Here is a 19,873-nt window from a genome sequence, read left to right as displayed (position 1 = left end):
CCTAAATAGTACCTCTTTCTGCTTCTGAGAGCTCAACTCTTCTTCGCTCGACCACCGTCATTGGTGGCGCCACGACGTCGAAATCAGGAAGACGAGATGTAGGATTGGAATCGGCAGATCTCCTTTTTCGAGGAGAACACTCTGGCTTCTGAAATGATGATCACGTTCGGGGGTTTTTGGCGTCTCAGCAAAGTGGCAGAAGAAAAACTGCTTCAAAAATGTAACTCTAGCGTGTTCTTTTCTTGAAAATGGTCTTAGCTGGATTTTATGTTGTGGGTAAAGATGAGCAAGCAGATATTGATTGGTTCTGTGCTTAAACTCTCAATGAAAAAGTACTAACTATAAAAATATGGCTGCTAAATAATAGAAATTCATCAAACAAACGATGTGAATATTTGCTGCACGGGCGCTGTGCACGTTAAGATATGTTGTATGAAGGTAGGAGAGGCAGAAGGGCGAAGAGATGGGAGAGAGGTCGTCCTTAGAGGAAAGATATCTTCTCGACATGCTTAGATGTACCTCCATCTTATGTACTGGAGGATCTGGACAACTTACACAACGTGCAGTCGGCATAAAACATAATTGTAACAGTGCGACGCAGCACGTCTTTGTGAAGGCTTGCACTGCACTCTCTATACTGTATGCGGAAAATTTACCGGACCTCTTTTCATTTTGGTTCATTGTGTTTCTATTACTTTTTCGCGTAGTACTGGACGAAACGAATAAAATAGTCCTAGTGAAGTCCTTTTCCGTTAGTTCTATCGTTTGTTTTCCTTCCAGGGATGCCACCAAGATCTTATTCGTAAGGGACTTCTAGCTTGTTTGCCTTCTCTGCTTCCCATTCTTTGCCCACAATTTTCATTTTTCGTAGTTGTAACGAGGAGAAAATTGTTTTCTCTAGTTTCAAAGTCTCTTCAGACTCCACCATCTCTTCAAAGACTTCAGTTTGCAGGAATTGAATTTTTGACCCGTTTTGTGTAACTTAGCCTTCTTAGAGGCTCTTAGAGATCTTAGGGGAGCACCCTAGAAGCAAAATAAACCTAAAGATACAGGACTTTGAAAAGACCTTGTATACCTGCTGATGCGCTACTGCACAAGAAATTCATGAAGAACATAGAAAGGTGAGAAGAAAAGAGTTCCGTAGTATTTTCGGCAGACTGTATGTATACGCTCATATACATAAACATGTTAGAGCGAGTCAGTGGGATGCCATTTCGATTGGAGCACAGTAGAGGAGCGAGGCGCTGGACGCGTCGCGCACAATCGGTTCAACACATTCACTCATTCACACTGTGTACTTCTTATCAAACAGGGGGATCTATTGATCATCTAGGGCTTCTTGTCGCAGCTACCGAACAACACCATAGTGCCCATCAGCTTTTGCTAGTTTGATATTTCCTATTTGTACGACTACGGTGCAGTTACGTTCCTCGTTGCGGGTCTAACTACCGTCGATTAGGTGCCAAGCTTACACACGAAGATGATCATTAGCGCAGCTGAGTAGGCGCTAAGGCAAGAATTTGATCACAGTGCAGAAATCAGGAAACGAATGTGATGTAAGAAGGAGATGGCTTACCGGACAAGTTCCATTCACTGCGTCCTGTTTCATCGTTAACCGCACTTGACAGGCAAAGTTGATGTCGCTCTTATCGGCAAATTTGAAAACACGCGAACGAGCGAATGCTCTAAGGGGGGTTGGATAATTTAGAGCACTCAGTAGATCCGAATCCGTCGAGCATCTGCAAACATCTGATATTGAAGAAATACTGCAAAGTAATCCAAAGCGGGAGTACTGAGCAGCAAAGAACAATCAACGGATAGAAAGACAGCAGCAGACGGAAGACTGAATGCCTTACCCGTTAGCGTCAATAACAGTAACTTTTTCGTTTGCTCCGTCGTCTGCAACGCATGAATGCACCTGAATGTTGCTATTCATATCGTAACGCTGCAATTAGGAAAAATTGTGGTAATTATTACCTGCATACAATAAATGTGCGCATGGACAGCATCACCGCAAGTCCAAACGTGCACCACAGAATCTCCAATCGTGACGAATGCCGGAGACACATCCACAGATGACGAGTTGCCGGCCATTTCCACTTTATACTGGCACGAAGGAAGCGGCATCGGATCCGACGGCAAAAGAGACGGTTTCTGTGAACTGAACACACAGTTCGTTACTTTAGGTGAGAGTGGTATATCTAGCCACTGACTTCACGCGCATCTCAGTCTGAACGACATTGTTGTCTTCTCTGTAGTAGCACTCGACACGATATGCACGATCACGATAAGTGAGAAGCGTGCTGTGATGGGAAACCACCATTATGCCAGACATGATCAAACCACGTGGATTTATCTGCAATGACATTACTTGGTAAAGCACTGTTAAATCGTATGAACTCTTTTTCCTCAGGTTAACACAAAAAGTTTGATTGAGAAGTATGTACTAACTCCGTCAGTTATCCTAGCACCTTCACGCTTTACTTCGTTTATATATATTATATCACTAACTTATTATATTATATTTTTATTATATTATCATTATCTGAGCATTTAGCATGAACAGCATCTTTCACACTTGAGCGCATAAATGTGACATACTTTTGCCACTCTGACGAAAAGCAAGGTCTATGAATGGATTCCATTCCTAAGAAGTATAATCTAGCAACAGCCATGCATTTCGCAACCACTGGCCTAATTCTCTGTCATCCAGACTTTGTTGACCGCAAAATCGTTGCAGTTAACGAGGCGTCAGTCTCAGCTGCTTGTAACAATCAAAGCGGATATTCTTGAAAGGTACATTCATCTATCAACAGCTTTTCTACAAATATCTCAGCACACAATTCTAAGATGGATTTTCAGCCACGTGTACCATAAATCTTCTTAGTTGCGTAGTTAAAAAAATGGTAGAAAAAGAAGGTCACCTGTCTGAGACGATCACTTCTTCCAATGGCACTCTCTGGCTAGTCAAAAAATGTTGGCTCTTTCGAATCACTTTAGAATAACATCTGTGTCCGACTAATAATCATTTTTGACGTGGCGCAGTAGTGTCTTTCGAGTTTCTACTCTAACCAATATATAGATTCGGTTCCCGCTTAGTCCCAGTTGGTGGTAGTTCTGCTCTGCAGCGATTCTTATGAAACTTGGTAAATTGTGGCTCAACTTCTGTTGCCCAGTTAAGACTCACAAGACACATTAACTAAAACTCCACTGGGTGAGCTCATTGAAGTAGTAGAAATAAGTAAGTCAAAGGTTATCCCTCGCAATGTCATTCGTTCACTTTTCTCATGGTTTTAGCTTACGTCACTAACATACGAACAGAGAGGAGCTGTGCACACCCACTTTAAAAGTCAAAGAGTCGAACGTTCATGCTACCTGTCTTTTCCTCCGCATAGGACAGGCATCGAATCTGAACTCCGCCTCGGCAGAGTGTGTTTTTGAATGAGTGCTAGGCATTGGAGCCTTTCGAAAGTCGCGATGACATCCCTCTCGGCCGTAGAACCCCTTCAGGTACATGTGTCCTGTGAATGGGTCTGATAGGTTCACGAAAGCTTGAACACCTTCAGGGGAGCATTTGATTGTTGGTACGCCTGAAACTTGCATTTTTATACAATTGAGGACTAAATTACAACGTTTTACCTTTAAAAAAACAATGGTGACATTTAAAGAGAAGGCGGTCACTTTTAAAAACAGTGCCAAATGCGTTCTACAACTGTGAAAATAAGTTTTGAAAGATTAAGCATAGTGGATGAAGAGTAATTAGTTTGTTCCTTCAATGATGAGTCCAAGACCACCACGTCATGTGTAAAGACGAATCAGCTGCAGTCAAACTCTGTCAACTCACTGACTTGTCGCTTAAAACCTGAACTGAACAAAAGAAGGAAACCAGTTCCGACTTTCTCAAAAGAGGGCTCATAACAAGCATTCAATAAGTTAAGTCCCGGGTGAGAAAGGTCTCCTCAACATATCGTGTTGCCGTCAACCAAGAATTTAAAGGAATCCATGGAAAGACGAGAAGACAGTTTAAGACCCTGAGAGTAAGAAGGAACACACCTATGATATCCTGTACAGAACCGGTGAACAGTGCAGAAATAATGATAATCAGGGTTGTTTTCATGGCGATCAACGAGGACGGGACTGGGTGAGGTTGTGAGATGGAGATCCGGATAACGGGTGATCGCTCACCTCGGCAAGAGGTCACAAGGTCATCGTCATCTTCAAGACTGATCGGTTCCTCATCCAGCGAAACACGAATCGGAGAAGGCTCACGTCGACGATCTCTTTATTCAAAAATTTGCTTGTAACTATGTTTAATCTAGCCCACAGTCATAGTGTGTTATTTCTGTTAATCACTGAAGCTGCGAGCACAAAACGAGTTCAGCCGATCACCTCTTCGACAAGATCGACAGAAAACTCGATTTCTGGATGGAATTTCTCATTTTTGAGTTCAATGTGTGTGCTTCTGCTAAACATAACAGGAATGAAAGCATCTTACACAGTTTGTCGGGATCCACCAACGCTTCTTACTAGCAGAAGCTGTTTACCATCTTCACCTTTCCATCAAAACAACTCCACAAATGTGCCTGAAGAGAAGAAAAAACCGAAAACTTCTGTCGTACGATTGCACCGTGTAATTTCACCTTAACCTTATTGTTCACTGGTGACGCTGCAGAACAAAAGCGAAAGTTTTGCATAGCAGATAAATATTCTCGTTATTTCGGAACAACGAAGTTCCGAGAAATATCGCGAGTTCTTACAAACGTACAAGTTCCACCGCCTCCACGTTATCACCGCCTGTGGTCCAAAAAAAAACGCAAAAATCCCCTGGAAAAAATTTATGACAGCTTAAAACACTAACAGTGAATTTTCGACAAACGGAAAACTTTGTTTTCAGAAAAACGCTTGAAAAAACCTAACCTTCATTTTTCTCCGTTCTTTCTGTTTCGTCTGTTTCTGTTCTTCTTATATTAGTCTGAGCCATGAAATTGACTGCATTTACGCGATGAGCTCAAAAATACCACTTAATTTGTTAAAAAAAAGAAAGCATGGATTCATGGAGTTATTGTTCAATGGTGACGTATCCGTGGGACATGCCAAATGGCGAAGAGGCAAAGTTTGGCGGAACTTCGCCCATCTTACGCTAAATAAAACACAATTTCGGAGTAGTATTCAAAATCCGCCGCTCATTTGCTTTCAATTCGCATTTTCAATTTCACTTTAATTCGTCTTGCTCCACGTGATTTCGACAGTTTTTGATGTAGTAAACGCTGGAAACAAGTTTTTAGGTACAAGTGAGGTGCCATGTTGTTCATTCCTACTCCTACCTCGTTGTGAAGAGATCCTAACACCGTCAATTTCGCTGCAGTTGTCATTAAGGATGTTAGAACGGAAACAGCTGCGTGACAGTTAAAGGCATCACCCCACGAATCTGAGGTGGTGCAGATTTCAGGTGGAGTATTCGTATACGGGATGGGAGACTACGGAGAGGGAGGTGATTCCGTCCACTTCTTGCTAATTGCCGTAAAAAACGGCCCGGAAGATGCGGCGCCGCGCAAGACTGGCGCGCTCCAGTCGAACCTCTTGTACAAAATGGTGCGCCAAAACGAACGAAGCCGTATCTTCCGGGCCGTTTTTTACGGCGATTAGGAAGAAATGGACGGAATCACCCCCCTCTTCGTAGTCTCCCATCCTGTATACGAATACTCCACCTGAAATCCGTACCACCTCAGATTCGTGGGGTGACGCCTTTAATAGAGTTTTTAAAAATCTTCATGACTTCCAAGTGAGCAGCTTTTTAACCAGTTTCCGGAATATGTAAACCTCTTTTTCGGAGTACAGCGAAAGAGAGATTAAAGCAATGCAGAGGTTTCCAGGGTGGGTATAGCGCAGTCGGTAAGAGGTTCCGTTGTTTGTGCAAGATCGATCGGAGGTTCGAATTCGCTCTAGACTCAACCAAGCCTTTCATCCATTCTGCGTCGATAAATTGATACCCGACATGTCCGGTAAGATAAAAACACTGACTTGACGTATCGGCTAGCTCCCCGCAAGCCACTGTTTAGGCTAGTTACACGTTCGTAAACCTCAAACAATTCGAAGTGAACATGGTGGCGCATCCAAAGCGGATTGATTAACGGAAACACTTTATCCACATTTCAAAGGCAGCACACCAGAATCTGACGTGGTATGGGAATCCGCAGGAAATTGCTTTTCGTCAGAGTGGCAAAAGTATGTCACATTTATGCGCTCAAGTGTGAAAGATGCTGTTCATGCTAAATGCTCAGATAATGATAATATAATAAAAATATAATATAATAAGTTAGTGATATAATATATATAAACGAAGTAAAGCGTGAAGGTGCTAGGATAACTGACGGAGTTAGTACATACTTCTCAATCAAACTTTTTGTGTTAACCTGAGGAAAAAGAGTTCATACGATTTAACAGTGCTTTACCAAGTAATGTCATTGCAGATAAATCCACGTGGTTTGATCATGTCTGGCATAATGGTGGTTTCCCATCACAGCACGCTTCTCACTTATCGTGATCGTGCATATCGTGTCGAGTGCTACTACAGAGAAGACAACAATGTCGTTCAGACTGAAATGCGCGTGAAGTCAGTGGCTAGATATACCACTCTCACCTAAAGTAACGAACTGTGTGTTCAGTTCACAGAAACCGTCTCTTTTGCCGTCGGATCCGATGCCGCTTCCTTCGTGCCAGTATAAAGTGGAAATGGCCGGCAACTCGTCATCTGTGGATGTGTCTCCGGCATTCGTCACGATTGGAGATTCTGTGGTGCACGTTTGGACTTGCGGTGATGCTGTCCATGCGCACATTTATTGTATGCAGGTAATAATTACCACAATTTTAATAATTATCCACATTGTGTTAATTTTCAGAAAAGTTCTTAAATCTTGATGTAAGAGGCATTATTTCTATCTCCTTCCATCCGTTCCACTTTCCTGAGTAGTTTTCATGTGCTCACAGGACTTATGGTTGAAAATGCTAATATAGTCGTTAGCAGATAGGTGGTACTAGTCTACTTGAAGAAGTACAGGTTCCTTCAAAACCTTTTCCAACTCGATAATCTCTGAGGCACGTGTTTTCGATTGCTAACTGGACGAATTCTACAGACAGCATTAAAGGGCCGACAAATCTTGAATGAATCTTCTTCAGTGAATGCAATTCTAACTTGATCCTTATGGGTAGATATCAGTATTGTGCAAGCGATGTTCTTTATAACCTTTATAACATTAAAGGTTCGACAGTGAACTCCATTAGTCACTTTAAAAAAACGACGTGAGAAACAGCGTTCATTCCTACGAGGCAAGTTGAAACGCGCCACACTTGTGCACCTGCCGCATCCATGAGTGAGCTGTCGAGGATCAGTGAAGTCTCCTCGTCAGACTTTTCAAGTAAAACCAATGAATAGGCTGTGGGGGGGGGGATCGTAGCATTACAAGACAGCGCGTTCTAACGTATCCCACACGAACGGACGCCAATCCTACGCCGTTTTTTAAGATGATTAAGGGAAAATGGGCGGAGATATGCTCACATTCGTAATCAACCCTCTGAACTCCATATTTTCCATTAGGTTTATACACTGCATCAATTTCGTAGTACGCTGCATTTATCTGTTCGAAACTGAAGCCGTGTGTGTTGCCGCATTCAAAAGGAGTTCATTACAGCCTAATACTTTCTTTATATAGTTCCAGTTCAACTACGGGAGACTTTTGTGTATCTATCTGCGCCCGTGCGAGTTGTGTGCTTAAAGGGATGCAAACGACATTCACCGATCCAGACAAATCTCGACAAGTTCAGCAACGACGTCTCCCATTTGTTCGGTAAATTTCACGAAAAATCTGAGTATGGACAAAGTACCGAGTTGCACAAGTAACTTTGAAAATTCGGTGGCGTTAGACGATTTATTGGTGTTTATTCGATTTTCACCATCATTGTTTATTCGGTTTATGCCATTAAGTCCAATAAAAGCACTACACTCTTTTCTTCTTCATTACTTACTTGAAACATAACAAAGTTGGCCTAATTATGACACATTCTACACTTTTTTCTCAAAGTCTCGTCTAATGAACGATGCTACACGTTGTTGCGCCTAGGATTAGGCTGTCAACTCATTTCTATCACATTTCGCAACATTACATCTGCAAACCGCTCATTCTGACAGATTTAGTTTCCAGTCACTAACGTATCCACACCGGCATCGACGACATACTACCAATGTCCAGGCAGTTAATAGATTTCCTCCTTTGGAAGTGCCATCAAAGAATGACTAAAGGTTCGTATTGAGCTCATACTCATCAACAAAAAAGGGTCCTTCCAGGTGATGAGCCAGAGATAGGAATAAGTGGTACTCAGACGGGGCAATGACCGAACTGAATGGAGGATGGAGGAGGATGGACCAGTCGAAACTGCTCAGCTTCATCTCAATCAACTTCGCGACATGTGGGGGCGCGTTCTCAGGCAAGAAGAGTAGTTTTCTCTGTATCCATCCATGCCTTGCAGTCCACCCGATCCAATCCAGTACCTCTCAACACGTACAGTAGAACCATGCGACAGACCCAACAACAACACAATATCATCTTCTTGGAATCCGGTCAAGGCGTTGGGACTTACTTCATGGGGTAGAGGAAGAGCACGACCAGAATTAGTCAAGGGATAAACTAAAAAATTCCTAAAGCGAAATCTCTGAAGTGTAACAAGTTAGTCCCCAACAGAGGTTAGTCGCCTGCTTAATATAATTTTCTTCTAAAAACTTCTTGAAAACCTTGTTTTGATTGGCGCTATTTACAGGAAGCAGAAATTTTCAGAATCTCAAGTTGGCTGGAATTTGATTCTGTGGGGATCTTCGGATAACCCAAGGCGTACTTTACGTGTTGACCAGCGAGACCACAGTGATCCTGTGTTTCGTCAATTCGATAAATGTTCTGTCGAGGGAAGTCTGACTCGCCATTTCGTTAATAATCAATTCTTTTCTTTTCCGAGTGGGAGAATAATTGTGGCTGGACGAAGTCTGTAGCAAGACATCATCTTCATTTAAGTGATTGCTCTTTAAAAAAAACACCAATTGAACTACATAGATTCTCAACGCTTTTCAAAGAAATGACGACTTCAAAAGTCCGACTATAGATGTCCAAAGCTGGTCGACTTCATTCCTTAAATTCTATATATTTTTGTGTAGTCAAAACGTCCTCCGAATATTTGTTAACTTGAAATTTGTTAATTGACAGAGCAACGAGTGGATATGTTCGCGCTCGGAAGCTCCAAGAAAGAAAAAAAAACATTTGAATAAGAGCAATGCAAGAAGGTTGTTTGAAGTTGCTCCTACGTTAATGACGTATCCGATTGAAAACTGAACTTTTGCGAGAAATATCGCTAGTCTTTTGATTCGCTTGAACACTTTAAAGATATGGAATAAAGTTGAAACGGGACACTGTGCGACATTGTAAGAACATTTTGGTGGTTCTAGCAATGGGTCCCATAGAGCTGTGCACTTAACAAATAGATGCGTGGGCATCTGGGCACATAATAGGATCGGTTCACATAGCTCAAAATTCTCAAACAAGAAAAAACTCCCGAAGGACACGATCTGATTTCATGATTTGTTGTCCAGAAAGCCGTGGTGACCCTTCTCCCTGCTAACACAGATGTTTCGTGAACGTATGTAATCGGCGCCGAACGTGCTGAAGCTTGTGAGCAATGGCAGAGGGGAAGAAAGCGTGTGTCATGCAAAGAAAAAGCATGCGTTGCACACGTTGCGTCAGAGACGCGTCGCAGTCGCTTCGGTGAACGCATCCAGCGTCTACTACATGTATACCTGTCGACTTCTGAGTTTTTAATTGTCTAAAAAGAAGAATCTTGGATCGTTAATCCATTACGACATGGATAAAATGGATATCATGCGTTAGTTGTTTCATCACACTACAACGTCTGGTCCTGGTAACCGATAAATGTTGGTGTCTGATCTGTTCTTGTGATTCTATCACATAAAAGATGTATCCGTATGGTTCCCAAGAAGTTCCAGCGATATGCTTTGTGTCATACGCTGAACTGCTGTAAAATGTGCAATGTAAAACTGTTCCTGCAGGTAAAATATTAAGGACTGCAAAAAAGGTCCTCTATGGATGTTCTCACAGCTGTAAACTGCACGTACTAAAATTTTTTCATCAGCGATTTCAGTTTTCACTTCTTCTCAAGCCGCAGCAATTGCCACTTCCTGCTAGTTTTATATTCACTCAAAGTTTAAAACCTGTAGAAGGAAAATCACCTACGACACATGTCGGAATATATAGAACTGCTCCAGTCTCCTCTCTTTGCGCTTTTGAAGAAGCTATTATTTTTCAGCTTCGTTTGCTCAAGGAAAATCTTGTCCACGCAAAACAGCAGTGGGCGCTGTTCATCGCAGGTTTGTCCGTCCGTAGTCAAAACCCGAACGATTGTTCTTTTTTCGCTAACCTCCTATCAGTAAGCTCAAAATTCAAGAAACAAGTTGCTGCGATTCTAGCAGCACACTTGCTGAGCCTTACTCAATGCCCTATGTTCCGCTATTCAGCATCAGCTGTGTTTGACTGCCACTAACGAATTTTCACTACCGATCTATGTATGTATGTCTATGTAGCTTCGGCACTATGGCAATTTCTTACAGGAAACACAGCGAACTTTTTTAGAATCACGACAAGAACATTTTGTAAGAAACGCAGTAACGTATTTTTCTAAATTTTTCCCAACTTTTTTTTCTTTTTTTCCTAACTGAATTACACCTTTTTGCTCTTTTTTAATGACATCTGATCAGACACATTTACTTCACTCAAACATTGAGAACAATTAAATAAACAACTTTTGTTCTGGGATGTAAATACACTTTCATTGTGCGGTCAACCGATCAACGATGTCGTACTCAGGTGAACTATTGGCAAAGCTTTGGATTTTGAGAATCTATTTTTTGAACTTATGGTTCCGGTATCTCCTCAGTACCTCTTCTTCATTGGAAACGTGAATAATTTCCAATTTTTCATCAATTCATTATTCCAAGATTTAAACTTATTCCCAGACAATTTCGCAAAAAAAAGCAACAACAAAGCAAAAGTGAAACAGAATCTTGCGACTAAGATGAGATGATCGGTCTGAAATCATGCGGAAAAACTAGAGGACACCGACGGATCCATCGGGCACTAGCCTATTTTTGTTAGCTTTTTTTAAAATCTTCACTATAAACCAAGTGTCCTTTTGTCGCCCACTCTCGTTGTGTTGAGTTTCGCTGACAAAGCAACAATCGAGCTGCCATGAGAAAAGAATTTTATGGAGAATCGATCGGTCGTTCTCGGTGGCGAGGTGAACGAACGACCTAAGACAGAGTTGCAAGTCCCATCCTAACCCCATCGTTTGGCACAAGTCACGAACGTTTTGTAACCCCTTGATGAATTCATCAGCTCTTAGAAACAACATTATCAGGGAATTTGCGAAGAATTTCAACCATTTAGGATCTAATTAAACAGAACTAAGTAAGGAAATCTCGAAAGCCACTTTCGAAAAGCCCAAGTTGTTTCGTGGACTTATGAATCCTTGCTTGCAGATCTAGAGAAATATGCGGCAGAGAACTATTAATATTTCATGTTGCACTATTATCCAAATGAATGTCTATAATTGCATCCACTACACTTTTAAATCACTCTTACCACTTAAAAAGTGCTCTTTTGCAATTATTCAATCAGCCATGCTCTCTTTGCACCAAATGGTTACGGCGACATTAATAAAGAAATGTTGCACTTTGGAAATTGCAACATGAAGCGTAGGCGACTCCTCGAAGACACGTTTCTAATGCTGTTCCGCCGACGCTGCTCCTCGTATTCAGAGCGCAAATCGGCACCACACAAAAAGCGATTGCAACAACGGCGCGACCACACAGATAGACGGCAAGGTGGAATGCGTCCTCTTGCGATTCACTTGCGCCTGTCTTTGCGGACATTCCGATTGAACAGTAGCGTTCTGTGGGAACGACGACCTTAACCAAACGGTCAGGAATCCGGCAGCACCATGAGTGCCAAGAGCGACTGCTCGATTCAATGTGGGTGGTCTGTGCAAATCGTGCCTGCTGCAGCAGCAGCTTTTCGAAATCGAATGGAAATCCTCGCCGTGAATTATGGAGAGCACATGAACAGCACATGCGTTGCAAAACGCCTACTTGGGTGGTCTTTCGACATGCGTTACGACACGAACGTTCAAGAGGGCTCTTTTTCCGCTCGGTTTTTTTGCTGTCACTTCGCAACATTTTGTTTTTGGAGCTCGCGAGGGCGCGTTGCATTGCGAACAGGGTGCAAATGCACTTTTCTGAATAAACATCACAGCGCGTGGTCGCTCCTTCGACCACTTCCTCGTAGATATCAGCGTTCTGATGTACCTTTTGCAACTGAAATTTCACACAATGATTCACACATATCGATCCCCATCGATCTGAGGTAGCAAGGTGTTCTTCCGTAGATAAACACGTGTTTGTGCAATCTTCGCCGGAATTAGCCTATATAGCACTCAAACGCCCTTCTCGATGGGTTACTTTTGAGTTGTAACACTATTACCAATTCAATGCTGATAAGGAATGAAGTGTGCGCACTGCAAGCATAACTAAAAGGATAGACTCAAAAAAAAATTGGAAAAAAAAGAAAATTAAACAGCAAGTCTAACTAAATTGGAAACATGTTTGAAAAGAATGAAGAAGTTTTGATATTATATCTTCTACCCAAAACTTTAATGTTTAGTATCTTCATACGTGTAAATTAAGCCATCGTTATCTCTTCCTCCTGAATCACCAATACCGCTTTCTAACGCCTATTCCGAAGTATTGAAGCAGATTTTCCTGCTGAAATACAACAAGAGATCATTAAGACCAACCAGTTCAAGCTGCGCTTCTCTTCGGGATGCTACTGCAAAAGATAGGCATCAAAATATGTACAGTGTTATGGACAATTTTTTCAAATATGAAATCGTGATGTTCCACAATGGCAGAGATGAAGACAATGGGCGACGAGTTTATTGGTACCAGTCCTTTCAAGTAAAAAATTATCTGTACATTTCTACAATCGATAACTGTAATACTGCTCCCGCACATTCGTGCGATGGTTCCATGTAATACTTGGGGGAAAAGAATCTCGAACAGCGTTTTTAGCATGGTTTTGAGTACTAGTGTCTCTAGGGTTGCGTCGGATGAACGAAAAAAACTGATAACTTTTAGGTTCGCATACACGTACCGTGAATAGAAACAACAAAAAAGTTTTGAAAGGGTTAAGAGTGGCCGTGTACTACCTTTCAACTTGCAACTGTTCTGAGATGTAACTGGATTCTCGAAGATAGTTCTCTTCCGAGTGAGGTCGTAGATCAAATTGGAAGTGAAGCAAATGGCTTGATTTTCTGGTGCTCAGCTGTAAGTTTTTGCTGCTTCGCTCACTCTCTTCCCTTTTTCGCGTCCGCTGGGCGCAATCAAAACAGCCGGCGCATTTTCTTCGTTGGTGGTCTTTTGCAGCAGCGGGCTGCTCTTTTTTCATCGGTTTTTCCTTTCTCTATTCGTTTGCGTCTCTTCCATCCATGTAGTATCACCGCATCCTAACCTCTGTATCTCAGTCCAGACCGTGGTCTCTCAGCCGACCCTATGTCTCCGCTAACGACATACTCTGTCGCTGTGTTCTGATACACAAACCAGAATGAAAGCGACATGCTACGAATGACGATTGTTTGGTGCAAAAGTTACATGAGCAGTTGGTTTTTGGACCTGAAATCAGCTCAGAGGACAGTAGATGACGAACGGCGTGATCGACTTCTACCGACCGTAAGGCAAACATAGAAACATAGGCAAACAAACATAGAAACACTCTAAATCTTTTTGCAAGAGTGACAAGTCTCCGTAAAATGTCTGCGTATTCCAAGTAAGGCACATGGGTATGCTTGCTGCACGAATTCCGGGTGGGTGCCATGAAGTCGCGAAGCGTAGGCGTGGTGTTTTGGCAACATCGTAAAACGTGAAATCAACGAGTGGACGCTAGAAAAGAAATCCATCAGCAGTTGATGATAAAGCGGACTGGCGCTTGTTGCGAGAACAAGGTGCACTTTGTTGCGAGCAAGGGTCGCGGGTTCGGTGTCATTCGCTCGACGACGAACGCATCCGCTGCCTTTTTTCGCTGTGTGTGGTCTGAACAGAGGCGGAGCTTCGGCACAGCGAAAACGCGCTCTAGCAGTGTTCATGTTGCGAGCTCCTCACCATGCACGACCACGAAGGTAAGGTCGACCTCTACCTCATCACCGGGGTCGGATTCATGACGAGGTGTTACTCCGGAATGACTGGTCCGTTGTGGTGGCGAACGGACCGCTTGCTCAGTGGAACCATAAGGATCATATCTCAAGCGGATGAGTCGCTCATGAATCCAGACCCCTCTATTCGCTAACTTTGGTGCTTACAAAGACTGGACTGGCTCCTCTTAGCTTGCTGAGGATTGAAATGAGAGCACTAATAACCTTTAGAAATATGAAAGAATATAAATACATAACCCTCCATGTCAAATTTTTTAGCAAAATTGAGTGCAATTTAACCATTTTGGAATGTATTTTAATCGTTCTGGTTTCGATTTTGGTTCACATGTCGCGATACCGACTGGAAGAGTGAACGAATTCAGCTGCGCATCTTTTCTTATTTTATAATCGTTTCGTAACCTTTCAGCGTGCGTTAGGTCCAGCGGAACAAATAAATCTCAAAAATCATGCCATTTCTATCGTTACCATACAATATGTCTTGGAAACTAAATGGGCGACCCGGAATTAAGTGGAAGAACCAGAACGCATTTTCCGATCAAATAACGCAACTTGTTTGTCCATCTTTTATGTTCGCGGACCGATTTCCATTGGATTGCTTCGTATTTGTTTGATAGGTCCCTTGTTGTGGATGCTCTCAGTAACGTACACATTCAGGTGCGTAAGATGCAGCATTGCGGCAGCGAATAGAAAGTCAAAGCTAATCAACCGAATAGCTTCAGCTCGCACACTTCCCTGTTTTTGCTAGCTCCTTTGTCGCTGATGTGACTCAATCTAAGTCCTAATTAGATGTCCTTTGAGTGTTTTTAGAGAGGCTGGAAGGGAATGAAAGTCATTATTATAGATTAGCTAAATATTTCATATCTAGTGACTCTATAGAACCCAAGAATCGGCTGGCGCTTGCTCGCGTCATGCAGGACCGACCACTGTGTGAGTCGGATCACCCACTGCGAATTTCGTCACAGCAGGCAGAGAGCGCTAAAATCGTTTTTTGCGCCCATGGCACTTTAAAAATGCACACAGGGGCATTTCGGGGCACTCGAAATGTTGCAGAAAAGTGCATTTTGTCGTCACTCTTCCCGTTCTTTGCTCAACTTTCGTTCGAACTTCCTTTGATTTCAAGCACAAACTCGTCTTCTTTCATATTGATGAATTATTCTTCTTAAAAAGGTCCTCTGAGTTCATTGATACTGTAGCACTATCAAAGGAAAACTTTTTTGTAATTACGACTATCTTTTCCATGTTATCTGCCAAAACAACGGCTGGTTCCTCTGATTCTTGCACAGTACTATGTCATAAATATTCTCCTAAATTATTAATTTACTACTCATTAAACCTATAGGAAATTTAGCAGGTTTCAAATGTAGGAGACATTTTCCTTAGAGAAGAAATACACGAGGCATATTAAAACCCAAAGAAGTATCACGCGGTTAGGAATAATATTTCGAGCGGATTCGTAGCACTGCTTGCAAATTCCATTTCTTTACCAGTACCTCTCACCAAGCTGAACACTAAGAACCCAGTGAAACTACGTACTTTGTTTTTTATTCTTACTGTTGTCAATACTTATTTCGTATCGTTCTAACGGATTTTTTTCTGCATTCAGAAACTGAAATTGATGTCGTTGCTCTGTCACCAGCACCTTCGCAGAACTCATACAGCAGCAGTCAGAACGAGAAGAAGTACTTCTGTCAGCGATGTCTGAATCATGACTTGCAGTTCCCAAGGAAGGGACATAAACCAGTTTGCAAGTGAGTTTTACTACGAAGAAGACGGAAGACGAGGTGACCACAAACTTCCAGATATGCAAATTGTACATGCAGTGACTGTATAATGGTTGAGCAGCGTCGACAGCTGAACAACATGCTCAGCAAGTCGAAGGTGAACTGTTGCCGAGCTATATTAAGTGGTCCACCGCAGTGAACATAGAATTCGTTGCAGTTGGCCGAATCGCCCAGAGAGACAGTGAACGGGCGCCGAGTTCGCGATCCGCAATGCGCCCGGTGTCGCCAGCACGGCTTCCGCGTTCCTCTTCGGGGCCACAAGCGGGTGCTCTGCCAGTTCTCCACTTGCAAATGTGAGATGGTGAGTTTTTTTGTGCAAGCGTCGATGTTTTTGCTACTTGCACTGGTTCTTTGCCGTTCGGTCGACATCTTTTTGCGATCCAGCACTGAACAGTTGGTGTTGATTGCGGTGACAAACCATTCCATTCCTGTTGATGTCCAATGTTGCGACACACTGCTCCTGGCTACTGTTCTCTCCGAAATTCCAAAAAAGCCCGATGTGTTTCCAAGTGTTCGATCGATATTGTTCACGTGACTATGTGCTCATCCCGTCCTATTCGATCTCCTCATGCGATGAATAGTGGCGGCTACGGTATCCTTCAAACGTTTTCTGCGCCAATAAAATGTCGCGCCAAGGTTGCCAGACGAGTCGTCGGGCTACGGTAGAAAGCTTTCTTCGGATGATGGGATTGCAGTTCGCCTATCTTTGTCATTTTTCTCATCTCTCAGAAGCCAATCAGTCAATTTCTCAGCCAAACATTTCTAGCATTATAAGCTTTTCCTTATTCGCTTGGAGAAAATCAGTTTTGGTAGTGACTAGCATATTGAGGGATTGCAAAGATGTCCTCCACTGTGAGGATTAATCGCAAAAATCCTCACGTGTCATTGAGATTCGTGAAGTATTGGGCGCTGGATGTTGGTTACCATAGGAGAACATGATATGCAATTAGAGGAATCGCGCTCTGCAGTTGTTGTAGTTTGCTTGAATGGCTCTAGTCTTTTACGCATACATAAATATTGCTCTCGTTTCCGGGCTGAAAGGCACAACGAAGCCATGCCTCTTGTTTTTGATGTCGATTGTCGGTTTTGGTGAGAGCCCTACTCTGGAGTTACATTTCACAGCTTACGAACACAATTTTAAATTTTCTTTCTGGGTGGCATAATTTCCTATTGTTTCATCTGCTCTATTGAGCTATAAAGAGTAAAACCACATCTCTTTCTCATCTCGACTCAAACTCTGTTCATTTGATTTAACAAAGCATTGATAATTCATCACCTAAGTACACTCGGAACAACGGGAGGATCAAGCTCTATCAGGATATTTACGCTGCTTTCGAGGGCGACTTTTTCAAAAAAAGCGAACCAGAACGAATTGCTAAAATATGTGTTCTTCTACGATTGTGGTTTGTTTACTTCATTTGTACTATGCCTATTTGCACATTCCATCTGCGCAGTATCCAAAGTCAGAATCAGTAACTATAGTTGTACTGATCACCTCAGACTCTTTCTGCACAAGCATTTTTCCGTTACTACTGAGATATGTAACACGATTCCTCGCAGGCACTCCTCAATACCTTTCTTATAGTGCGAACTCGTTGAAGATAGACGATCATTGATGGCAAAACAGATAAAACTTCGGCGCGATCAACAACGGCAGAGGAACAGCATCGACGGTAGGCACAGCTCGGATAGTACTGGAGACCACGAGTTGACGGGTGAGTGCGGAACTACTAAGTACAAGTACACCCACAGTGGTCGCTGCACTTACAGCAACTGCTAAGGTAGTGTCCGTCCCTAGAAATCGTCGCAAACGAACTGAGTTTGATTTTAAAGTTTAGAGTGATACGGCGTCCAAGATATTGCAGTAGGTTTCCCGATAAAATGCGATTTTTTGAATTCATAGAATGAACGAAAATGAAAACGAAAGCGAGAAACAAAAGGAAATTAAAATTCTCTTTCAGCGAAAAATGACGGAATGGATTTTTTAATGCTAAACAGTGGCAATCCAAATGACATCTCGAGATGTTTTTCAATACTATGATAATGCAGTTTAGATTTGCGTGTCATCCTACTCCTTCTTCATCAATTTTTCTCAAGGATGATTCCTAATTGTTTCACTTTAATTAATTTCGTAAGAAATCTCCGTCTCAGATGTGTCTTTATCCATATCATCCTCGAAAGAGTTCTTAGAGCTACCCTGATGGTTAACACTGTTATAATCTCTCATGACGCACATCGAACTGAAAAATGCTTTCCTGATTATACAGCTGTACACAGGTTCACTGTCGCGCGTGAAATAGACGTAACTTTCCGCTACTTTTTTGTGCAGAAGTTCTGGATGGATTCGACTAAGGGAGAGAATATGTATGATCGAACCATTTCTCGAAAAGAAGTGTTATAGGGTTCTGGTATTGAAAGTTATGGCTCACAGCAGATGTGCAATCAGTCTTCATCCACCTCCGAACATTTTTTTTCGCCAGAACAAACACATAACTTTCATGGCGAGGGCTTCGAACCCGCAAAACTGTTAAGTATGATATTTCTGTCGGGACAGGAAAAAGGAAAGGAAAAGGAAAGAACTACATCTCCACCAACTTCTTACGTTCCTTCCTTCCTTTTCTTCAGGTCGTTGAGTGAATATTACTTAGTTTGCTAAGCGCATTGCAGTACTTATTTTGAACCTCTCGTTTTCAGAGCCATCATCAGCCGAAGTTTCGCCCTCACCTCTCATCGAGCTACCCCATCCGGTCGCTATGTACCCTTGCACACCGGCACCGATCACGCCTCCACAAATGACCCCTCTGCCTATGGTTCTTCCGCCGCCGCAGATTCTCCCGGCGGTGCCGAGTCCGTTCTTTCTTCCGTTGCCGCTTTTTCAGATCTTTACGCAACTCACGCAACAACCGCACTAGCTCTCACTGCATTGTACCATAGGCGCTAATCTGTAACTAAATGTCCAGCATATTCAAGTACTCACGTCATTGCTAGCACCAGTGCTCTTTCTGTGTCATATTTAACCTTTGCGGCTTGACTGAGGAGTACAATACAGTGGCTTCAGTTGGGTTTCTCCGAAGGTCCAGATCGGAAGAACAACGTAGCTAGGATAACTAAGGAACGTCTTGAACAAAATGGATCACCAGATCCTGTTTTTTTTTAACAAATAAAATTCCACATAGTTCAACAATAGACGAAAATCGAGTAAGATAAGTTCTGAAAATGCAACGATCTTCCATAGCGTAGTATTTCGGAGGAATCGCATTTTTGGCTTCGTTTTCTCATAAGTTGCTTCAACGAGAATTGACGTCAAAAAGATGTGCACCTATCACGTCCTCTTCTTTTCAGCCACTATACTGCAACATAAGAGTCAGCTTCAATAGTCAGACTCTTTTCGGATCGAAAATTTGGTTTCAACTTCTTAACAGTAGTTATTGTCTACGCACGATTCACTGCAATGAATTCCAATGGGTCACAACAATTAACTGCTTCCCTCAATGCTGCAATCGTCCTTAGTTGATTAAAAGATCAAATGGTCATTTTACAGGCATTGCCTCTTTGGAAAATTTTGTTTCAGCAAATCAGTACGATGCCGGTGCCTTGCTATTTTTACCAACAGTATTTTTATTTACGATTTATTTTAAATTTTCTGAGTTTGTTTTTTTTTGGAGTTTTTTCATCAACTATTTGCCAATTACCCAAGACCTCTCATATATAACAGTAGTACTGAAGAAACTGGGAAACGATATCTAACAGTCACTCTTATTCAAACTTCAACCACCGTC

The 19,873-nt window shown here is 42.3% G+C and overlaps 4 protein-coding genes across 6 annotated transcripts; 2 read left to right on the top strand and 2 right to left on the bottom strand.

The window, feature by feature from the left end:
- Nucleotide 1: 1 nt before the first annotated feature.
- RB195_019529 (uncharacterized protein) lies at nucleotides 2–6,836 on the bottom strand (the record flags this gene model as incomplete). 2 transcript variants are annotated; one of them, XM_064187418.1, is made up of 9 exons in its annotated part: nucleotides 2–148; nucleotides 1,577–1,739; nucleotides 1,857–1,918; nucleotides 1,978–2,161; nucleotides 2,214–2,356; nucleotides 3,376–3,590; nucleotides 4,054–4,280; nucleotides 4,390–4,465; nucleotides 6,641–6,836. In XM_064187418.1, 9 exons carry the CDS (start codon nucleotides 6,834–6,836, stop codon nucleotides 2–4), a joined length of 1,413 nt encoding a protein of 470 aa, XP_064043299.1. The 2 variants fall into 2 exon arrangements, with proteins under 2 accessions (XP_064043299.1, XP_064043300.1); XM_064187419.1 differs by lacking the exon at nucleotides 4,390–4,465 and having other exon boundaries at nucleotides 6,655–6,836.
- A 1,548-nt stretch (nucleotides 6,837–8,384) lies between these two features.
- RB195_019527 (uncharacterized protein) lies at nucleotides 8,385–19,006 on the top strand (the record flags this gene model as incomplete). Of its 2 annotated transcripts, XM_064187415.1 has the most annotated exons (8): nucleotides 8,385–8,481; nucleotides 8,543–8,642; nucleotides 8,812–8,957; nucleotides 15,917–16,061; nucleotides 16,113–16,191; nucleotides 16,252–16,395; nucleotides 17,680–17,809; nucleotides 17,865–17,932. In XM_064187415.1, the coding sequence occupies 8 exons, from the start codon at nucleotides 8,385–8,387 to the stop codon at nucleotides 17,930–17,932; spliced, it is 909 nt and encodes a 302-aa protein (XP_064043297.1). The 2 variants fall into 2 exon arrangements, with proteins under 2 accessions (XP_064043297.1, XP_064043296.1); XM_064187416.1 differs by lacking the exons at nucleotides 8,385–8,481; nucleotides 8,543–8,642; nucleotides 8,812–8,957; nucleotides 17,865–17,932 and adding exons at nucleotides 14,265–14,280; nucleotides 18,789–19,006.
- On the bottom strand, nucleotides 11,765–12,319 carry RB195_019528 (uncharacterized protein; the record flags this gene model as incomplete). The annotated part of the gene is made up of 1 exon (XM_064187417.1): nucleotides 11,765–12,319. One exon carries the CDS (start codon nucleotides 12,317–12,319, stop codon nucleotides 11,765–11,767), a length of 555 nt encoding a protein of 184 aa, XP_064043298.1.
- On the top strand, nucleotides 18,529–19,035 carry RB195_019526 (uncharacterized protein; the record flags this gene model as incomplete). Its single annotated transcript, XM_064187414.1, has 2 exons — nucleotides 18,529–18,719; nucleotides 18,789–19,035. 2 exons carry the CDS (start codon nucleotides 18,529–18,531, stop codon nucleotides 19,033–19,035), a joined length of 438 nt encoding a protein of 145 aa, XP_064043295.1.
- Between the last annotated feature and the right edge of the window lie 838 nt (nucleotides 19,036–19,873).

Source organism: Necator americanus, chromosome II (genome assembly GCF_031761385.1).
Source record: "Necator americanus strain Aroian chromosome II, whole genome shotgun sequence".
Taxonomy (NCBI): domain Eukaryota; kingdom Metazoa; phylum Nematoda; class Chromadorea; order Rhabditida; family Ancylostomatidae; genus Necator; species Necator americanus.
Note: the sequence above shows the minus strand (reverse complement) of the source record. Positions and strands in the feature narration are given on the sequence as shown.